Genomic DNA, 22,132 nt, shown 5'->3' with positions numbered 1-22,132 from the left:
TCTTTCGAGATCTCTACGATTTTGACTTATCCGAAGTCTCCATCACGAAACCAGTAGAAGAAGGAGAGGAGCAACAGATCTGGACGATCTCAATGCTAATGGAGCCGTAGGCATGGAGCAACATAGAGAGGTGATATGGAGTATTGATCTATTAATTTTATAGTATTTTTCCTGTTAATTTTACAGTATTCATCTTGTGAAAATTTAGAGGAAAGAGATGATAGAGAGGCGATATGGAGTATTGATCTGTTAATTTTACAGTATTTCCCCGTTAATTTTACAGTATTCATCTTGTGGAAATCTGGAGGAAAGAGATAATAGAAAGATGATATGGAGTATTGATCTTGTCATTTTACAGTATTCACTCTGTTAATTTTACAGTATTTATTTTGTAATTTTACAGTATTCATCTTGTGGAAATATGGAGGAAAGAGATGATAGAAAGGCGAAATGGAGTAGTGATCTTGTCATTTTACAGTATTCACCCTGTTAATTTTACAATATTGATCTTGTAATTTTACAGTATTCATTTTGTTAAAATCTGGAGGAAAGAGATGATAGAGAGGCGATATGAAGTATTGATCTTGTCATTTTACAGTATTTACCATGTTAAATTTACAGTATTTATCTTGTGATTTTATAGTATTCATCTTGTGAACAGTTACTAATGTTTAACAATGTGGTTGTGAATATTTGATGTTATTGATGATTTATAGTTTGCATCTGTGTGTTTTACTGTTTACATCTTTTAAATTTATAGTATTAAATTTTGCAGTGTGTTTATCTCAATTTTATAGTGTTTTAGGTTTCAGATTTATAGTTTTATAGTTTGCATCTGTTAGTTTTATAGTTTACATTTGAAAATTTTACACTATTGAAGTTTTATAGTTTGCATATTTATGTTTTACAGTATGTGTAGTTTTAATTTATAGGATATAGATGCATATATAAATATTAATAATTAAAGAAAAAAATTATGAATTTTTTTTCAAAAAAAATAAAAATAATTTTAATTTTTGAAAAAGAAAATTGTATTCAAAAAAATTAATTTTGTATAATTTCCGGGATTATTTTGAAAAAACTGCAAGTTTGATAAGGGATTATTTTGAAAAAACTGCAAGTTTGATAAGTGGTTTAATTTTAAAATGTTCTAGAAGGTTTTAAAATTGTCATTAACTATAAGTTAGAGAAGTACATCAAGTGGTCCCGCATTAAGTACAATTAGTTTGGCAAGTTGTGCAAGTTGCAAGTATACAAAGTGATCCCGCTGAATGTTAGAAACTTAAAGTGTGTTTTTTGTAAGATTTGTTATACAAATTACAGGATTGAATTAGTAATTTTACAAGATTGACGCAAGTCAAATGACAATTTTTTGTGAACAAACTGTGAACAAAAAATTATGGACAATTAGACGCTTCATTTTTTAAAAATCTCAACTGTTGTAGTACGTTCTATGCAAATCTCAAAGCTCAAATAATACTGGCCCCTACGTCACCCCCGAATAGGCACCGAATATGTCGGTCACACAAAATATGAAATAGAGACGCACTCTACCCGTGTGAGGTGGAGGGGAATAAATAAATAAATAAAAAATAATAAAAGATCAAGGAGGCTCTAAAGAACTTACTTATATAAGGGTATTGTTGTCTTGAAAAAGAAGCTAAAAAGATTCTTAAAGAGACAAAAAAAAAAACAAATTAGTCAAGGAATAGATCTTAAGAATTTAAGCTGAGGAGTTTTAATTCAATTTAAGAAACTCATGTCAGCTGAATTAGAAGTAATAAGGCCAAAAGAGGTCTAAGAAAGGAGCGTCGTCCAGCATGTTGTACTTAATTCTATACTACCGTTTGTTGGGGTCAGTTGTTCTTATCCTTCCTCTTTTCTTTTTTCTTTCTAGAAAGAAAGGTCAATTTTTCCTATCTTTTTATTCAAAGTCCAGTAACTTGTTCGTCATTTACAAGTAATTTAATCAAAGACTAATTTGTGGTTCAGATATAATATTTTATTTTCATAATTAAAATAATAAATTTGTGCAATAGTATTTTCACAAATAATATGAGAGGAATAGTGCGTTATTCGTACACTTCATCGTATATAGAATAATTTGATGAGGTGCTGAAATAAAAATGAGAATTATAAAGGTATTATTCAGGAATATTTTTTAATAAACTGGGGGTGGGAGAGAGAGAGAGCCATGAAACTTAATTATATAATAATAGTAAAAATATTCATTACTTCATTCTTCATTCATTCATTCATTCAAACACACAAATACATGTACAAACAAACTAATAGTATAGATTGATTGTAGCAATACATGGAAAACAGTTGGGCTAAGATCGTTTTCTCTATCACTACACGCCATTTCAATAAATCCATCTTAGCCTTGTTTTATTTTGACACACTCTTAATTTAAGTAATTAAGTAACACACATAAATTCATCAGATCACAATACCCACACAGCAGATAGATAATTAATAGAAGCTTTCAATCATATTTGAATTTGGATGCTTATAATGAAGGTATCATTTGTTGCATCCGCATGAGCTGCAGCTGCAGTTGGAACCGCACTTGCAATCGTTCTCGCCTGCTTCTGTTGCCATCTCAAATCCTCCAAATTCACTACAATTAAAAATTTTAGTTTAGTTAGCAAAGAAAAATAAGATAAAATATGGTTATTTTTTCAAATTAATTAAAACAAAAGATAAAGAAAAATATGAATAGACTTTTATGTTTCATTACGGCTTAGGTCTTTTATTCAAAAAAAAAAGAAAAAAGAAGAATATTGATTACCTCTTGGCAGGACCGAAACCAATGATCATAGTTTCTGTGGTCGTGATCTTCTCATCCAAGTCTATGGACCTCTTCCTGCATATCATATAAACCCAAATTCTAACTTAAATGCTTATTTACTTGCTAGATGTAATTAATATAAGGGAGAAGCATATATGCAATTAATTCATCTTAATTTCACGGGAGGAAAAAAAAAAGTCATGATTTTCCTAATTTCTTGCTCAACTAAATCATATTTTTTTTCATTTATTTTTTTACCAAGAAAATTAAGGAAAAAATGGAGTGTTAAAATAAAATAAAATAAACAGACCCGCATTTGCAGTTGGAGCCGCAAGAGCAGTTGCTTCCACAAGAGCAAGACATGTTTAAATAGGTTGATTTAGAATTAATTAAGAGGAAATTTCTTACTTGTTTGGTTTGTGTAAAAAGCTAGGAAACTATGCCTGTATTTATAGGCAGAAAGGAAGAGGTACGTGGGACATCACCGTCCACGTGTCACTACTTCATTTGTGGTGCTGACACGACTTTTGATGAGTTGGATACTTGGATTATATATAACCTACGGGTCAATTTCCTCAAAAAAAAAAAATACTTGGATTATATATGCAATTATGCACTCAACTGCTCATCCAACGACAAAAATTAAATTATTGTAGCAATTAAAATACATATAAGAGGAATGAATGATATAATGAAATTTGTCTTCTTTTTTTTTAAGACTATTTCTTTATCAAGATTTCTTGGTTCTATTTTCTATTAGATTTGCTCTGTTTTGCTATATTACTCCAGTTTCGGGATACCAACATGCAAGTTAATTTTTCATTTGTCACTTTCTGAAATTTATTTATGAATTATTTTGTTATTTTATTGCAAATTTATTATTACAAGTTACTTCAAGCCCAAGAAAAAATAACAAAGGGACTTCTTAATTTCCTTTTACAAAACCCAGCTATAGATAGCGCAAAGAATTTTAATTCATTCAGTTGGTAACAATTTTAATTTCTAACTTCTAATTTACTTCCATAAAAAAAAGAAAAAAAACTTATAATTTACTAGGTTGCTACCTCAAGTAATTAGGTCAGATCAATCATCAACTTTTTTTTTTGAAACAAAAAGAAGAAATCACAAACCTAAGCTAGGTCAATATTAAATATTTAAGTGGTGACGACTTAAATCTTGATCATTTTTTCTGATTTACAAAAACATAAATCACGAACCTAAATTAAGTCACAGACATTATTAAAAATTCAATAGCTGGTGATGACTCAACTCCTCATATTTTTTTTTTTCAACCTAATTTTATTTAGTCTTATTGACCAAATTGGTATACTTGAATATTTTGCCTAGCTAGATCTATATTCAATAAGTGGGATACATGTAACTTCTTTCTTTTCATTAGTTTATAATTAGGTACAACCATAAAACATTAGCATGCAACTTTGGAAAAGAATACATGTAAAACAAGTTCATAGTTGCTATTTTAGAAATATTGACAAACGTAAAATCATGTAAATGACATTTCATCGTCTAAATGCGTAATGAATATGCAACATTATTATATTATAATTTAACTAGTATTATAAATTTGAAAAAAAGACTAGTATATATAATTTTTTATCATATTTTGTGATATTAAATACATCTTGTATAGTTCATTAGTATTTTCACTTATTTATCATATTTTGTGGTATTGAATATAGTCATAAAATAGAAAAGATATGTATTAAAATTGAAGAGAACATAAATGTCTCATGTTTCACTCTATTTTACATTTTTTATCTCTATTTTTTGAAATTCAAACAGTAAATCTGAACTACTTAACATGATTTTCATACTAAAATTTACTTGGAGACTAAATTTTATATTTTTTTGAAAATATTTTACTATTTGTTTATATAACTACAACATTATTGTTTCCGGACAATAAAAAATAGCGAGTTTATATCTATCCAAATAAATAGTAAAAAAATTAAATATATATATAATTTGGTCTCCAAATATTTCAATAGAAAAATCATCTTGAGCAGTTCAGATTAATTATCTGAATTTTGAAAACAAAGACAAAAATATGAGATAAGGCATGAAAGCCATAGAAAAATCCGACATTTTAAAATTACATCATGATGTCTATGTGGAGTGCGTATCCTCTGAGATATCTCATATTTTATATGACCGACGTATCCGATGCCTATTGGGATATAGCGCAGAGAGCCAGTATTATTTGAGCTTTGGGATTCGTGCATAACGTATTTGAACGATTGAGATTTTCCAGAAAGCAACACAACATATATATATATATGAGATATTTCAGAGGATGCAAATTCGTCTGTGTCTGTCCTTGGGTAGATATGCAGCATTACCATTATATCATAATAAGATGAAATCTACAGCCACATCAGCACAAAATTTAAAATATTTAGATTAGCTAGCTAACTAGCTTATCCGATATGTATTTTAAGTTGAACACTGCTAATAATTGAGGAAGTCAAAAATATTTATTCTATCCCAGTATACGAATTTTGATGTGTTAATTATCATGTATTAAAAAATGCGCACATTTATATATATGAGGAGGGTTCAAATGCACCCAAATGCACTCTATCTTTCAAATCATTTTTCTCCGTTTTCAAAGTCTGAATAGTTAATCCGAACCGTTAGATGAGATCTATATATTAAGATGTGCTTGGAGACCAAATTTTATATTTTTTGGATTTTTTTTTTACTATTTATTAAGCCACTTTGAAAATCGCTGATTTTACATTTTCTGGACTATTGGATCAGCGATTTTCAAAGTGGCTTAATAAATAGTAAAAAAATTTCAAAAAATGTAAAATTTGGTCTCCAAGCACATCTTAATATATAGATCGCATCTAACGGTTCAGATTGACTATTCGGACTTTGAAAATGGAGAAAAAGGATAGGGTGCATTTGAACCCTCCTCTATATATATATATATATAGAGAGAGAGAGAGAGAGTGACTAATGTGCATTCAAATGTATATGGGTCGAAATACATACGGTCCAAATTTGACTTTTCAAAATCTAAACGGTTGATCCGAACCGTTCATCTTGTTCTCCGTATTAATATGTGCTTGGAGACCAAATTTTACATTTTTCTGAATTTGTTTACTATTTATTAAGTAATTTACAAAATTATTGATCTAACGGTGGCTTAATAGTCTATATATATATCGAGGAGGGTTCAAATGCACCCAAATTTTTGTGCACCCAAATGCACCCTATCCTTTTTCTCCATTTTTAAAGTCCGAATAGTCAATCCGAATCGTTAGATGCGATTTATATATTAAGATGTGCTTGGAGACCAAATTTTACATTTTTTGAAATTTTTTTATTATTTATTAAGCCAATTTGAAAAATCGCTGATCTAATGGTCCAGAAAATGTAAAATCAGCGATTTTCAAAGTGGCTTAATAAATAGTAAAAAAATTTCAAAAAATGTAAAATTTGGTCTCCAAGCACATCTTAATATATAGATCACATCTAACGATTCGGATTGAATATTCGGACTTCGGAAACGAAGAAAAATGATTTGAAAGATAAGGTGCATTTAGATGCACAAAAATTTGAGTGCATTTGAACCCTCCTCATATACATAACACATATCGCAATTCGTATATGCATAATGCATTGAAATTCATGCATATGTCTCACAATATTTGCGCCTGCAACCGATAGGCCTAGCTACCCAAGAGGCTTAAAAATGAATAAAATAATCAATGGAGTACTTCCGCATATAATTAAGACAAGGTCCTACTCTATTGCTTAATTTGTATACCCTTAATACCCATCTCATCTATAGGATAATTAATATTTAATAGAATAGATAACTGCAACTAGTTTAATTATCTTTTTTAAATTTCTCATACGTATAAAATGCATGTTAGTAAATGAGTTTGGAACAATATAATTAATAGATATACAGTACAGTACGCGTCATATATATTGTTATTAACTCTATCAACTTGCAAATCGTTGACAAGTTGGACAATAAAATACCTTATCATAAGAAAATTAGAAAATTCATCTTTTAAATTGATGGATTTTGGTGGCGCCACGTACCCTTGATATTATTAATTATTATGTGTTGCTTCTGGGTCGAGTAGATTATTTGTGGCCTAATATTATCTGTCACTCGATTTTTTTTTTTTAATTCTTTCCTTTTCCTTAACAAAACAAATCTAGGTTGTGCCACTTTTTACTGTACAAAAATAAATGGTTGTCGAGATAATATTTTTTTCCATTTTATATGACATCTAATTTATATTATTTCTACTTTCATTTGAACGATTATGCAAAATTAGTCACACACAGGTATATCTGATTCAGATGACGTACCATGATGTGATTCAGTCAAATTGTCACGTACTGTGCAAATTAAGATCAAAATTGAGAAAAATTGTCGCACTACGTTAGTCACGTTGTAGCTTGACTCGTCATATTTAATTACATGTACTCATGTTTAATTTGGTTATATATAACTATTTATTTTTAAGTTTGCTTAGAGTTATTTAAGGAAGAAAAAAATATGAAACATATAAAAAATGTGAAAAACTATAAAATAAAATAAAAACAATGTTGTAAAAACAATTTATGGGTAAAACATAAATTTATTGTAGGGAATTTGAATTATTTTTGGATAAATAGTGATACAAATTTATGTTATTGTTGCCATGTAGTCACAGTTAAATATTGTGTTGTGTTTCTTGTCGTTCAGTGTCAGTTAGCATTGTACTATGCTATTTTTTTTAGAGAATGGTTACGCCATGTGAGTTGACACAACGCGTAACATACAAGTCATAATATATGACCGACATACTTAACTAATTTATCATATAGTAACTTTATTTTTTTGAAATTTAAGTTTGTTTAAGGAAGGAAAAAACAGAAAAAAAAATTATAAAATAAAGAAGCAATGTTGCAAAAATAGTTAGTATCAAGGTTTTAAATAGCGATTATCGCGTCATAACGGAAAGGCTAAAAAAAAACTCTATTGCGAATAGCGTAGTTATAGCAAAATCTATCCTACATAGCGTTATTTGTTTTAAAAAGAATATATTTTATATTTATACTAATTATCAACATTATCTAAAGTTTCATAGAGCAATAAGTAACACAAAATTGATTAAGAAATTAGAATATTCATATTGAACCAGTACAAAGTCAAAATTACTATTCAAAATATCTCTAATAATATCATAAAATATATATATTTTTTCCATTCAAAATAATCTAAGCATCATGACATAAACTATATATTTTGTTCTATTAAAAAAAACATATGCATCATGGAATGAACTATCTATTTTATTCTATTTAAAAGCAAAATCAATTTGGACATTGAAAAGATTGATCTTTAAAATTAATTTTCAGTTTAGGTTTTATATAAAAGCCTATGTAGCATAATGTGCATTATAGCACGTAGCGTGTAGCGTAGATAATGGATCGCTATTACCGCTATAGCGGTCGTAGCTGAAACAACACACTTTTATCTCATAGCGTAGTGTTTAAGGTCCAGAAACAACACATTTTTATCTCATAGCGTAGTGTTCTAAATAGTATGCTATTTAGAACACTGGTTAGTATAAAACAAAAATTTATTGTTGGAAATTTGAATTGTATCTTGGAATAACTAATGATATAAATTTATATTGTTTTGTCATGTAGTCGTGTTTGGCCAAATTTTGTGTTGTGTTCCTTGTTGTTTTGTATTGGTTAGTGTTGTGATCAGGGACGGATGTAAATTGAAACAATAGGGTCAATTGGTCTTCTATTTTTATTTTTATATTTTACATGATTTTATATATAAATTATAGTAAAATGTGTAATATTGTTAAATTGATTCTCATTCTTTCTAATTTGTTTTATACAATTAACTTCTATAGTTTGAAAGTCTAGCTCCGCTTCTGATTGCATTGTTATTCTTTCTTAGAGGATGATTACAATATGTGAATTGACTCAACACGTGACCCATAAATTACAACGCATGATCGACAATCATGACTTGATGTGATCCGATATGACTTTTTGACATCCTGACAATACACGGTGATATTGAAATTTGTATGTTAATCTGAGGGACATGGAGTCAATAGTTCGTTGTATTGATATAACTAGCTTATCACACTAAAATTGTTTAATTAACTATTGACATGGAGTCAATAGTTCGTTGTATTGATATAACTAGCATATAAGAAGAAGTATGGCTAATATAATATTAGTGTCATTTCAGTCTATATAACATCAACTTCAAAATTTATCAAATTGAGTTCAAATGGTGAATTCAAATTGTTCAAACTAATTTACTTTATGAGTGATGTGTTTACATGCAAATTTTTTATATTTTTGAGTTATTTTAGTATCAAATCAAGCAGCAAAAAAATTGAAAAATAAATGTATTAAAATTAACTTAAAAACTCACACATTTGACTGCTTGACTTGATATCAAATAAACTCAAAAATTATAAATTTTACATGTAAATGCACAACTAATGAAGTAGATCGGTTTGAACGGTTTGGATTCACCATTTGAACTCGATTTGATAGGTTTTAGAATTAATGTTATATAGACTGAAATGATACTGATGTTATATTAGCCATACTCTATAAAAAGTCTTACCGTGGCGTAAGGAACCAATAGAATGACGAATCACCTACTCCTTTAATTTGGAAATTATTCAATTACTCAATCAATGACTTGTACAAGCTTAGATGACATTTACATTTACATGTAAATAAACTTTTTTTTGAAATGAATAATGAGTCAAGTCACAAAGATTCTTTATTTCAACCTGTGTAATAATTTTTTTTCTCTATCTAGACGTCGAACTCGTGATTTCTTACATAAGAAACATGTATATTTGAAATCTAAACCAGCAACTGATTTTCTGTAAATAAAATTGATATGGATAAAAACCAATTTATTTAATTTAACAAAGTAATTCCGTTGGATTACATACAATCCCAATCACTCCCGCACAAAAAAAGAAGATGCAACTTCTGAACATTTAATACATAGAAATTATGTATGGCAAAAGAAAAGAAAGTCAAAGCTCGAAATTAAGGAGTACATGAATTGGTAATGCAAAATCAAATTAAACCTTGATAATTTTAAACACGATTAAAGCAATCCCAAGACATGCAACTCCGAATCCAACGAGGCATGTGATGTTCGGTTTGCAACAACCTTTCTTCTTGCTGCAACAAGCCTTCTTCTTGCACTTGCATTCCCTGAATTTAACAAAATAATACTAATTATATTAACACTAAGAAATGGAAAAAAAAGACAAGGCTTTATGAGGTGTGAGAATAAGAAAAATGTTTTGACGTATTTACCCTTCTGTGCAGTTGCTGTCTGTATTGCAATTAGAATTACCCCCTTCACAGCAATCCATCTCTCTTTCTCTGGAATTTCAACAAGCAAAAAGAATGTTGTTATTTTTGTTCTTTTCCTTTTCTTCTTCTCTTATTTTCCCTTCATCAAGTAGAGAAATTTATAGCCGGGAGTATTAGTTGTACTAATTGCAGATTTGTACAATTTTCTTGTTTATTTGATTAATCTGAAACTCTTTTTTAGCAAAACAAGAGTGGCTTTTACGCGGTATTACAGATAATAAAGTTTGAAAACTCTAATGATATTAATATAAAAGGTTTGTATTGGGCCAAGCCAAATCCAGACCATATTTAGTTTAGACGGCAATGCATTGCTTAGTGTTCTCAACTATTTTTTTTATATAAATTTAAGCAAAGTCCAACTTCCTAATTCAAAACACAACTGTACATTCGTTATAAGCATTCTTTTATTACATCCAAAATTTATTTTAGACGGGCATTGCTTAGTGTTCTCAACTTTATATATATATATATATATATATATAATATAAGCAAAGTCCAACTTCCTAATCCAAAACACAAAGTGCACATTCGTTATAAGCATTCTTTTAATACATCCAAAATTTATTGGCTGAAAAAAAGACAGACGTGTAAAATTGGAGAAGCAATTTTGTCTGATAATAATAACAGAAATAATGAGTAAAGATTTGATATGAAGGCGCTTAAGCTCAGCCAGAGAGAGTTCACTAAAAAATATGGGGAGAAAAGAGTTACCGCATGAAAATATGACAGAAAGAAAAGAGGGGATTAAAAGACGACCGACGCCCACCGTGGGGCTCGAACCCACGACCACAAGGTTAAGAGCCTTGCGCTCTACCAACTGAGCTAGACGGGCTTTCTGATTTTTTTTTCTCTAAACATTTTGTTATATGTTATTCAATTTCTGGCTAAAGGAAGCTTCTTGGAGCATAAGTAATCTGCAAATAGCTCGAGAAGGGCCCCCCAAGATTAGACGGGTCGGGTCGGGTGTTTTTTTTTCAAAGCCTGCCTCCAAGAAGCCATAGTGAGATGACAGTTACGAATGGAGAGAAGATCGGGGCCTAACAACAGGACACATTTAAATCTATGTATAATATATTAATATGCATTCATAGAGGCCCAAAAATGGGGAAAAAGTAAAAGGTTTAGGTTCCAAACTTAGCAAGCAATTACTCGAAACAATCTGCACGATTTAGTCGGAAACATAAAGTGGGAGAGGATCGGTTCTACTTTTTCTATGGTTAAATTCCCTTTATTCATAAAATCGGACTACAAAATCAAGTTCACAAATTTATAATCCACACATATACCAGTCATATGATATATATATAACCGACTTTAAGACTTGCTGCTCTAATCAATTATCGGCAACTTGATATACTTAAATTTTTAATGAAACACACTTTTACCGAGCAAAGTTGTTATTACAATTATGATTCAAGATGTAGATTAAAATCAACAGTATGGGCTTACTAGTTACTATTATATATCATTAAACAGGTTGGCACTCTGCACTCAATGATTTACATACTATATATATTTTTATTCCTTCAAAAGTTCAAATCAACAATATATAATATTTTCTGCAACATGCGCCTCTTGCAGTAGTTAAAATACAGAATGTCTCTCTCGTACTAGTTAAAGAATACAAAACGTTGACTTTGATTTGTCTAAATATTGAGGGATGGATCATGGTGTGATTGGTAACCAAATTATAGATAAAATAAAAGGAGGGAATTTCACGTATATTCCTCAAAAACTTCTTAATTCAAAATTACATATCTCGTCCCTCTCAACTTTGAAAATACATATTTTCCCTTCTAATCTCTGAAAACTCACAAAATTACACTTTTTATATTAAAACTCATTTTTTATTTATAAAATATCCATTTACCCTTTGTTAAAATCACAAAAATGTGTAACTTGTTTAAGAAAAACTAGGGAGTAGGAGGGGATTGCAAAACTTATTTTTTTTACATATGACGTTAGATGACGTCTGAAAATATTATATATTTGTTTACATATTACAAATATTCATACCTATGCACTGGAATATTTATCCTGTGATGGTAACTATTTTTGTTAGAGGAATGTGGATGTGGGAACGATTTTGTTAGAGGAATGTGGATGCGGGAACGATTGGGGCAAATTGATGTGGGGATACGAGGTCCCACATCAATTGTTGCTGTGGGGACAAAGGGAGGACTGAGAAGAGAGATTCATATAATTATTCTAATCTTAAACATGCATTAATTAATTGAGTACGATTTTTTTTTCCCAATGTTCAAGTTGATCCTTGAATGTGGTTATGTACTTTTTTTTTAATCAAAATAGAGATGGACCATATATACACTGTAATAAGATAAAGAAAAAGTAACTGCTTAATTATTAGCTTTGATAATAGAATATTCAATCATTAAATAACAAGTATCCGAACGATGGTCCCTTTTATTCTGTTTTCTTGGCGCACAACTGCTCAAGGGATTAAAAATTTTAAATGCTTAATAATTTCCGGATGTATCTCATGTCCGCTATGCGTATTTTGCCTAAGGGTGTCAATGGGTACGATACGGGGAGGGTGGAACCATTTTCATACTCATACCCACTAAGAATTGATCTTACCCATACCCTACCCATACCCGTTAAGAATTTGTCTTATCCTACCCTACCCATACCCGTTATGATTAACGGGTAACGAAACGGTAGTGGACGAATAACCAAAATACCAATATAATGGTTCGGACAGCATATGGTCAATTTTGTCATTTGTTACATTCTTTCTTCTAACATTTCATTCCATCTCATTCAATTATTAAATATATATATTCACAGTTGAGAAAGCTGACATGTAATGCAAAATTCAGACGCTAACACCTGAGCTGACATTAATGGATTACTTATTTAGATCAAACAATACATTATTGTCAGAAAATAAGGTGAGGATATATTTTCTTTGAAATATGAAATATTTCCATTTGTAGAATTGAGAAAAAGGCAATAACAATGAATAAGGAAGAAAACAAGGAAATGAATTCGTTGATATATATGTCTCTAGCGTTGATACAGGCATACAACAATATGAAAAGAAGAAAAATAAATAAATTGGATATAATATTAATATATTTATATTTAATATATTTCATATAATTACCCATTACCCAACGGGTACGAAATAACCTTTACCCGTATCCATACCCGTTTATCTAACGAAAAAAAATCTTTATCCATACCCATACCCGTCTTATCGAATACGATACGGGTAGGGTAAACGGGTAAACGGGTGTCATTGACACCCCTAATTTTGCCTAGTTATGCATGTACCCAATTTAATACAAACAAATGGTTCAAGCATTTGAATTTCTCCTCATCTAATCAATCAATATAAACACATCCTATGCGTATGTGTATATAACTGGCCTAACAATACATATTATCAGCTTTACTGTACATCTGGTACAGCACTACTGTAAACCAACCAAAAAAAAAAATATGTACACAAATTTTGATCAATTGCATCAGAAAGAAGGATTGATTTGGGATTCACCTATTTCCAGTACAATTTCATCTATCAAATCCTCAACTATCCAATCCTCCAAATCTAGACCCACCAATTCAGAATCATAATTCAAATCCATCCATCCGTCCCTGTTCTTGAGAAAATCGGTTGCCACCACATCCTCTATTGCAACCTCCACAAAAGAATTCAGCTGCCTTTTCAATCTAGCCCACACCTCCTCTATCATACGTTCACCTAAATGGAATTGTCTCGTCACAAATCCGCATCGTGGGGCCCATGTGCCAGAGCACAGTGAAGATTCATATGCATCTACCAAAGCTTCGTTTATCAAATCAAATAAAAGGACTTGGTCTGGACCCGAGTCAGGCTCGAGCTCCAAGAATGCCGGGTCTATAACAGGTGTTTCAGATGAATACCACTCGCTACCCGTTAACCCGGATTTCGCCAATATGTCTTTCATGTAAAGGAAGTATGCCGCATCACTCTCATCTACTCCAATGCTGTAGTGATCAGTGACATGTACTTTGGTTGCGTCTTCTTGTAACTTGGATTCATTTGAGTCCATGTTATCAGATTTCAGACTAGAATCTGCAATCATTTTAAAGTTATAGTGTGAGGGATGCTAGATACATAGGTTTTTCGATTCCAAAATAAAGTAAAAGGAGATAGAAAGCATTTGGGTCAGATTTGCATCTTTACATATGGGCCTGCCTGCATGGTGGTATACATATATCAATTATAGTTAATTGGAGCTTGCTGCTGAATTGAAGATACACAAAATTATATAATTAATAGAAAAAAAAAGGTTCAATTAATTCTCTTAAAGAAACAATATACTTAGAAATGTCACCTGAAATGGATTGCTTCGGGGAGATACCAGTGGTATTATCAGAAAATGGACTATCATAGTTCCTATTTTCTTCCATATTTGGTTGTATGCATTCATGGTCATGTGCCTCAGGATGATATTTCTCAACTCGATTGGTACACAACTGGAGATCTAACTGCTCAACTTCTTCTTCGTTGATACCTAATGCATTTTCTAATGGTTCAGACTCAGCCTCAGGACAAGAGTGCACACTTTTAATATCAGGAGCATCTCTAAAAGATGCAGTAACTGAGAAAGGTGGAACAAATGCAGAGGAAGGTTTAATTTCAGGCGAAGAGTGTATTCTTTTAAAGACCAAGTCCGATGATCTCTTTTGCAGCGACCCTGCCCTGCTGTCTGTAAGTTTTGGTTCCTCTTTCGATATGGATTCAAAAAGATTCGAGTATTTCTCAAGTGATTCACTAAGAGAAGTAGACCTCCTCATTTGAGTTTCAACCCCTTCTTTCCTATAACTACGTTTATGCCCCTCGTGATCTTTTTGTCCATACGGCACTTTGTGAAGAAAGCCATCATTGGCTATATGAATGACCTCCTTCTTATTCTCCTTTATTGCCTTCTTGACATCAGATCTTATAGATTTTGAATTATTTGGCATCGAAGAAGGCATGTGCGGTTCTTTGTTTTTTTGTTGACCAGGCCTCGGAAAAGTCTGGGACTTGTTTAACTCTATTCCTTCATTTGAAGATGCCTGTTTTTCAAGTGGTTCTTTGGCCAACAAAATTTGAGGGTTACGGGCGAGGTTCATCAGCAATTTTTTGTTCTCATTGAAAAACTGAAGAAAGTCCAGTAGATCCTTTGATTGATGGATTTGGTCTACCGAGTTTAATCGAGACACACTTCCACATTGTTGGCAAGTTTTCTGGGGTTCATTTTGCAAAAAATTACTGGTAGAAGGAGAACCAGAACAGTGCGAAATGCCTCTGTCATTTGTTGTTTCTTGATTATCAGAGGACTCATTTGGCAAAACATAGTTACAGCTTTTTAAATGATGCATTGACACGGTGCGTGCAAGCCGAGATGCCAAGGGATGAGGTAGAGAAGTGATGCATCTCCTGTGACTCTTCTCGCTTGATTTCTTTTTGAATTTGAGAGGTTTGAATAGATCCTTCCGAGGACTTTTAGTGGGAGATTTTGTTGGGGATTTACCTGGAGACCCCAATTTACATTCTCCAACCTAATCAATTTAAAATTATTGTACTTTAAGGACATAACAAGAAGCTAATATTTTTTTTTACTCTTTGTTAAACTCCAAATTTGGATGGAATTGCAATTGAACTTACTTGTAAGTCGGAACCCTCCTTGATGTCACAATGTTGCACCTTGGGAACTTTGATTCCTGCAGCAAAGCAAAGGATCTTATATAAATTAATTTGAAATTTCAAAATCAGGACTCAGTGCTGTATTTACAAGGCATACTGATGAACCAGTAAAAAAAAGGATAGTAAAAATGTTACTGGGAGGGCGAGAGATATCGGTGTGCCTTTTATAAGCAATCATCTTTTTAAGGTGAAGCCGTTGTTGCCAGCTGCCTTGAAAAATGGCAAAGTGAAGAAGGCTCTCGATGCACCCCGAATGGTGATGTTCCAACCCAAACATGGACCTCTTCGATCCTGATTTTTGTGCCATTTTGATTCTTCTCTTCAGCCCCGATTGAATTTCACTGCGAACAAGTGCTAAATTAAATTATTATCTGATCAGTTTTTGCAAATGCCTCACTAAACAGGAAATGAGAAAAGTTAAGAGAAAGTATTTGGAATTAAATTTGGCATAAGGACAAATTAATTTCTTGAAAGACAATCCTCTGTGATTTGTAAGCCAGATCATTTCCAAACAAGATTATCGAAAGCATACCGCAACAAAAAGAAACTCTATTTAAATAGAAACCATACCAATAGATTTGCCTCTAGCGACAAGATGAAAATAATAAGAATAAAAATTACGATATGGAATTGAGATCCTAGAATAGAATAGAATAGGAGAGCAACTTACCGGACGAGAAGCTAATGCAATCTCCATGTAGCAGATCATGGAACATGACCTTCCTGAACTAATTTACTATGTTTATAATGATGTCTTTGCCGCAAATCATATATAGTAAAGAAAAGAGAAAATTATTAGACAAGTTTTCTTGGATTGATCCTGAGAGTTGTTATGTCTATATTTCTATTTTTAGGTGTTAAGGTAAAACATGTTTACTTGATAAGAGAAAAGTGAAGCTCTCTTCTCTTTTCTCAAACAACGCCAGCTCTGAACACATTAGGGGGTTCTTGTTAGACAAGCACTAAATACTTACGAATTTCACATTATATTCTTTGAAATTGTCTTTGATTCGCATCAATTAGCAATTACTTGGAATTCTCTTTGATCTGCACTAATACTTAGGAAAGGAATTCTGCCAGTCCGTACCAATTCCTTCAAAATTCTCTAACATCAGCACCGACTTTTCCCCTTTCGTTACCTTCAACCAACAACGAGGCCATAAATTAAAAATGAGTTATAATAGAAAAGACAATAAATCAGGTAATTTTGTGAGTTATAGAAATTAGAGGGGGTAATTACGATATCATGAAATTTAAAGGGGGGAATGCATAATTTCGAAGATTTTGAAGGGTATACATGAAATCCTTTTTTTACCTGATACAGCAATGGTGCCTACCAGTTACCAACCGTATTAAAAACCAAAAAGTTGTGGTGTGAAACTAGGGTTTATTATTCTCATATATGCCTATCTTTTTGTCAACATAGCGTCGAAATCCATAGATTTTGTGATTGAAATATTCAAATATCTAATTGTTTTCACTAGCTTTTATTATGAGTGATACAATTGTTGATATCTTCTGCTAACATGCATGAACACATATCATTATAAAAAAAATTCAAGTATTTCTCTGTGCACTGTAATAATTAAAAAAAAAATCCACTGTAAATAATTTTAGCTATAGCTACTACAGTAACTCTTTAAGTCAATCTCAATTTTTTTTTCTCTATGTTTGGGAATGAGAGTATTTTATCTAAAATGGGGTTATCGTGTATTCTTATACCTAACAATTATGCATTCACTGCCGTGTGCAAAAATTGGATACTAGCAAAACAGAATCGCCACTCTCCAGCTCCACATTCCCTTGGTTTCTTGGAGACAGACGTGGCATTGGGAAACGTAAATTTTACAGCTTGTCAGAAGATAAGCACTATGCCATCGACATTCCCGAGTTGTGCGGCTATTACATTTGTGGATCTTCCGACAAATGGTTTGCTGCCATCAATATCAAAATCACGGACATTATCATAAGGGAAGAATTTGGGTCCGACGCACATCGAACTCAAATTTAAGTCCGATGGGTTGCATGTCTGTCTGATTCACTTTAAGATTAGTGCGCACTAGAACTGCATGAATATTAAAGTGGATCGGACGGACGTCAAAAGAGAAAGTGCCTAGCGATTATACAGGCGAGCATCAAAAGAGAAATACTTGGGAAAAAAAAATCATATGACAAGAAGATAACATCAACACAGATATAATAACAAAAACAAGGAATTCTAGTGTACAGAAAATACAATAATACACATTGTTCCAAATATTGTGTTAATTCATCTAGTTCGTAGAGAAATATTTTCTATAGGAATACAATAATACACATTGACCCAATTAACCATAGACGCGATGGGCGTCTAAATCTAATTTTATATAAACAAAACCATACTTGAAATTTGAAAATTTTGTTAACCTTGGCTCAATAGCAACAGAGACTTCTTGGTCCCTTTTTCAAAGCTAGCAAATGGATGCTCTATTATTATCTTTTCCATTTCATTATCCTTTTTCACTTCCTCCTCTCGTGCTATAAATGGCTCAGACTCTCCTCCAACTGTAAAACCACTGCTGTTTTCCTCTTCTATTTTAGTTGAACTCAAACTTAATTTTTGATCTAAACCCAAATCCAAATTCATATTCTCTTTTTGAACCTTATTACAACTGCATTCTTCATAGACTGAAATGCTCCTCCCATAGAGATTTGAAGCTTTCTCGTGATTTTGGAAGATGGTATTACTTGTTGAATTTTGATTGAAGCTACCAAATCCCTGAATTCCATGTGAGATTTTGCGGGCCCGTTCTCTCTCCTCTCTGAATTGTGGGCCCTTGTCCAGCAATTTCAGCACCTTCTCGGATTTCTTTCTCACAACTGAGCCCCAATTGAACCTAGAAAAATATCAAGAGGAATAATTAATAGATTAAAACTGGGCACACAAGTTCTTAATTTACCTTTATTTTAAGCAAGAAAAATTAAAGCAAACAGTACCCTCTTTCATCAATGAATTGAAATTTGCACATGTCTTGTATAATATCTCTGATACTCTGAAATTCATCGGCAATCCTCTCAGGTCCATGGATTAGAAGGTGCTCCAGCAGCACCAAGGAGTTGTACGGTTCTCTCCATTGTTTCTTCTCAAACTTTGCAAGCCTTCATAAAAAGCGAGAATAAGTCAATAAACTGAGGCGAGTACCTTTGAGAGAATAAATTAAACAAAGATCCACGAAAAGAAAAATAAAAAGAATACGACAAGTTACAGACCTCCTGTGTAAAATACCCACAATTCGCAAATAATCATCGATTTCAAAAGAAGCACGAGATATTAATCGCATAGTCTTTGCATCTGGCGAAGATGAATTCCCATTTGTTGCTTCCTCTGTCAGCCTATATATATATATATATATAAAGAATTGAAAATTTAGCTTAATTAATACCATTCCTTTTAGAGAAAGAGAAACAGAAATGGAGATGAAGGATTGGGAATTACATACAGTTGCACAGGAGTAACATCAGTAAGTGCAAGGCGAGCAGTTCGAATCTTTTCTTTGAAGAAGAAAGAAGCTTGTTTCTTGATGTCGTTCAAACCAATGGCCATAGACATGCTTTCTTCTTCAAGAAAAAAGAAAAAGAAAAGAAAAAATCATCCAAAATGAAATAGGAAGAGGTGGAGTGGTTGAGTATGAGACCTTGAGGCCTGGAAGGAAGGAGGTGGAGGTAGATAAATTAGAGATAGTGGATTTGGTAAGTGTAAATGTCATTGAATGTGCGGTGGGAGTGAACACAAGTCCAAAACAGTCCCTACGTCACCCTTTGAAGTTTGAATTTTGAATTCTGATTTGAAGATAGACTAGCCGTTTCTTTGTTTATTCCTACTAGAAGTTAGAACAAATTAGCACTGGGCCCAGTCTGACTCAGTAAATGGGCCAATATGTCCTTTTCAAATTTGAATGGTATGAGGGATGAGGAAGCATTGCTTCTTTTTCCTTTTCAATGTTTTCTTGCGTGCCCATTCCATTTGTTTGATTGAGATTTGAGGGTGTTTTCAAGGAAAATTAATTACGCTTTTGCACAAATATTGACAATTAAGTCACGTGGCCAAATTTGAAATTGAAATAACTATTTCAAGATAATTTAAAGTTATAATAATAATTTAATACAATTAATTAATAGTCAATTTTTACAATTCAATATTTCAAATTTTCGCACTTTAAATACACAATATTAATTAATAATTTATTCATATTAATATTAATATTAAAGAAATAAAGAAGAGAGAGTGAGGGCTTTTCTGGGGCTGCTAATCACCAGTAGTGTGAAATTCGAAGTAACCGCATCATTGATGTGGTTGTTTAAAAACTGCCTCAAGGAACTGTATACAAAATAAGGTTCTTTCTTCAAAGTAAAAAAAAAAAAAAATCATCTTTCTGCTCCTTTAAAAAATAATTAATAATTTTTGAAAATTATAAAAAAAAACTGATTTATTCCTATTGCTATTTATTATCACAAACATATTTTTTTTCGGATAACTGTGTTTCCTTTATATATCATATTCAGTTCATTAAACTTCTATCCGCTACGGTTCTTTCTACATAGTTATAATAACTGAAGATCCCATTATGGGCCCGTTTCGCTGCACTATTTCTGGAGCAAATTTCGCTGTTACTGTTCCGTGAACTGAATATTTGTTTTTTTCACACAAACAGTACTTTTCAGTTTAATTCCTGTGTCCATGTCCATTTTTGATTGGAGGTCGAACAGGCCCTTAATGTTTTTTTCTCGATATATTTGCTGTAGTATTTTGATATGTAACTACATGCAGTGAATTTTAAATTTTAAATCCAACAGAGTAAAAAGAGACATCAATAAAAGCTACAAACAATGGAATAGAAATGCAGAGAACTATTCCCACTTAGTTTTGTTCTCTTAGGGTCTGTTCGGCTGCACAGTGAGAATGAGAATAGGAATAGGAAATTTTTAAACTGAAATTTACTGTTCACGTGGGAAAAAAAAATCAGTCTGAATAAATTTTATTTTTCCCACGTGAACAGTATTTTGTGAGGAGCAGCCGAACAGGCCCTTACTCTTTTAGTTTGTTTCTTCTCTTCTCCATTTCTATCTTCATCAACAACTCCATTTTACTCCATTTTATTTTTTAAATTATTTTTCTTAATTTTCTTAATGAAATGTAGAAGTTTAGTTTAAATTATAATTATTATTAATTTAAATATCATAATTAAAATAATAAAAAATAATATATATACATATAGAGGTTGTCTAATATCAAAACGTTTATTCCGAAGTTGTGGTGCAACTAATTGGATTTTCAATTTTCAAAGTCTAAATGGTCGATCCAAACCATTAGATGTGATCTCTATATTAAAATGTGCTTGGATACCAAATTTTACATTATTTAGAATTTTGTTACTATTTAATTATTTATTAAGTCAGCTTTAAAATCGCTGATTTTAATAAATAATGATTGTTTTTAATTATTAAAAACAATGATTTTAAACCTAGCTTAATAAATATTAAAAAAAAATCAAAAAAATATAAAATTTGGTCTCCAAGCACATTTTAATATAGATTGAATGTTGAACGATTTGGATCGACTGTTTGGACTTTGAAAATATAAAAACTGAATCGTTTTGTTCCACAGCCTAGGAACAAACGTTTTTATATTAGCCAATTTATGTATGAGGAGGGATCCAATTACACTCTCTTTGGGTGACACCGGATTACACCCTATATTTTCAAAGTCCAAATAGTCGATACAAACCGTTCAACATGATGGATATATTAAAATGTACTTGCAAATGAAATTTTACATTTTTTTTGAATTTTTTTATTATTTATTAAGATGGGTACAAAAATTCAATGGTCTGAAAACAACGATTTTATAAATTTACTTAATAAATAGTAAAAAAATTCAAAAAAATATAAAATTTGATCTGCAAGCACATTTTAATATATTCATCATGTTGAACGGTTTGGATCGACTATTTGAAATTTGAAAACTTTAAAAATGGAGAGTGTAATTCGGTGTCAACAAAAAATGGTGTAATTGGAAATAGAGTGAGAGAGAGAGATGTATCATATACTAATTTTTGAAAATTGCTGTAACACCATACTCGTATCGATGCAACATAGCTAACTACTAATTATACACGGTCATTTCTATAGAACCGTGTATGGTTATTTTTTATATTTTAATATTTGCTAGCAAGTAAAGAATGATA

The 22,132-nt window shown here is 31.5% G+C and overlaps 2 protein-coding genes, 2 long non-coding RNA genes and 1 other non-coding gene across 5 annotated transcripts; all 5 read right to left on the bottom strand.

Annotated features, from left to right (window-relative positions):
* Positions 1-2,483: 2,483 nt before the first annotated feature.
* Positions 2,484-3,236, bottom strand: LOC144574891 (uncharacterized). Its single transcript, XR_013518302.1, has 3 exons — positions 3,105-3,236; positions 2,795-2,869; positions 2,484-2,623 (listed from the first exon to the last, which is right to left on the bottom strand). It is a non-coding gene; the product is annotated as an uncharacterized LOC144574891 (long non-coding RNA).
* A 6,469-nt stretch (positions 3,237-9,705) lies between these two features.
* Positions 9,706-10,216, bottom strand: LOC144575241 (uncharacterized). The gene is made up of 2 exons (XR_013518380.1): positions 10,148-10,216; positions 9,706-10,042 (listed from the first exon to the last, which is right to left on the bottom strand). It is a non-coding gene; the product is annotated as an uncharacterized LOC144575241 (long non-coding RNA).
* Positions 10,217-10,966: 750 nt separating this feature from the next.
* TRNAK-CUU (transfer RNA lysine (anticodon CUU)) lies at positions 10,967-11,039 on the bottom strand. The gene has a single exon. It is a non-coding gene; the product is annotated as a tRNA-Lys (tRNA).
* A 2,471-nt stretch (positions 11,040-13,510) lies between these two features.
* On the bottom strand, positions 13,511-16,600 carry LOC144575244 (uncharacterized). The gene is made up of 4 exons (XM_078325356.1): positions 16,044-16,600; positions 15,870-15,925; positions 14,551-15,763; positions 13,511-14,288 (listed from the first exon to the last, which is right to left on the bottom strand). The coding sequence occupies exons 1-4, from the start codon at positions 16,213-16,215 to the stop codon at positions 13,699-13,701; spliced, it is 2,031 nt and encodes a 676-aa protein (XP_078181482.1). The 5' UTR covers positions 16,216-16,600; the 3' UTR covers positions 13,511-13,698.
* A 1,488-nt stretch (positions 16,601-18,088) lies between these two features.
* LOC144574954 (ENTH domain-containing protein C794.11c-like) lies at positions 18,089-19,621 on the bottom strand. Its single transcript, XM_078325058.1, has 4 exons — positions 19,388-19,621; positions 19,158-19,280; positions 18,885-19,046; positions 18,089-18,784 (listed from the first exon to the last, which is right to left on the bottom strand). Exons 1-4 carry the CDS (start codon positions 19,495-19,497, stop codon positions 18,310-18,312), a joined length of 870 nt encoding a protein of 289 aa, XP_078181184.1. The 5' UTR covers positions 19,498-19,621; the 3' UTR covers positions 18,089-18,309.
* Positions 19,622-22,132: the final 2,511 nt, after the last annotated feature.

Source organism: Carex rostrata, chromosome 23 (assembly GCF_964058835.1).
Source record: "Carex rostrata chromosome 23, lpCarRost1.2, whole genome shotgun sequence".
NCBI lineage: Eukaryota > Viridiplantae > Streptophyta > Magnoliopsida > Poales > Cyperaceae > Carex > Carex rostrata.
This window is presented reverse-complemented; position numbering and strand designations above follow the sequence as displayed.

Excerpts from the sequence above, each read along its gene's own strand:
- LOC144574954 (XM_078325058.1), bottom strand. The coding sequence starts at position 19,497 with ATGTCTATGGCCATTGGTTTGAACGACATCAAGAAACAAGCTTCTTTC. Across the intron at positions 19,047-19,157 it reads GTGGGTATTTTACACAGGAG|GCTTGCAAAGTTTGAGAAGA; the intron begins GTCTGTAACTTG and ends CTTTTTATGAAG. Across the intron at positions 18,785-18,884 it reads CAATTCATTGATGAAAGAGG|GTTCAATTGGGGCTCAGTTG; the intron begins GTACTGTTTGCT and ends ATATTTTTCTAG.
- LOC144575244 (XM_078325356.1), bottom strand. The coding sequence starts at position 16,215 with ATGGCACAAAAATCAGGATCGAAGAGGTCCATGTTTGGGTTGGAACAT. Across the intron at positions 15,764-15,869 it reads AGGAGGGTTCCGACTTACAA|GTTGGAGAATGTAAATTGGG; the intron begins GTAAGTTCAATT and ends TAAATTGATTAG. Across the intron at positions 14,289-14,550 it reads CCCGAAGCAATCCATTTCAG|ATTCTAGTCTGAAATCTGAT; the intron begins GTGACATTTCTA and ends AAATGATTGCAG.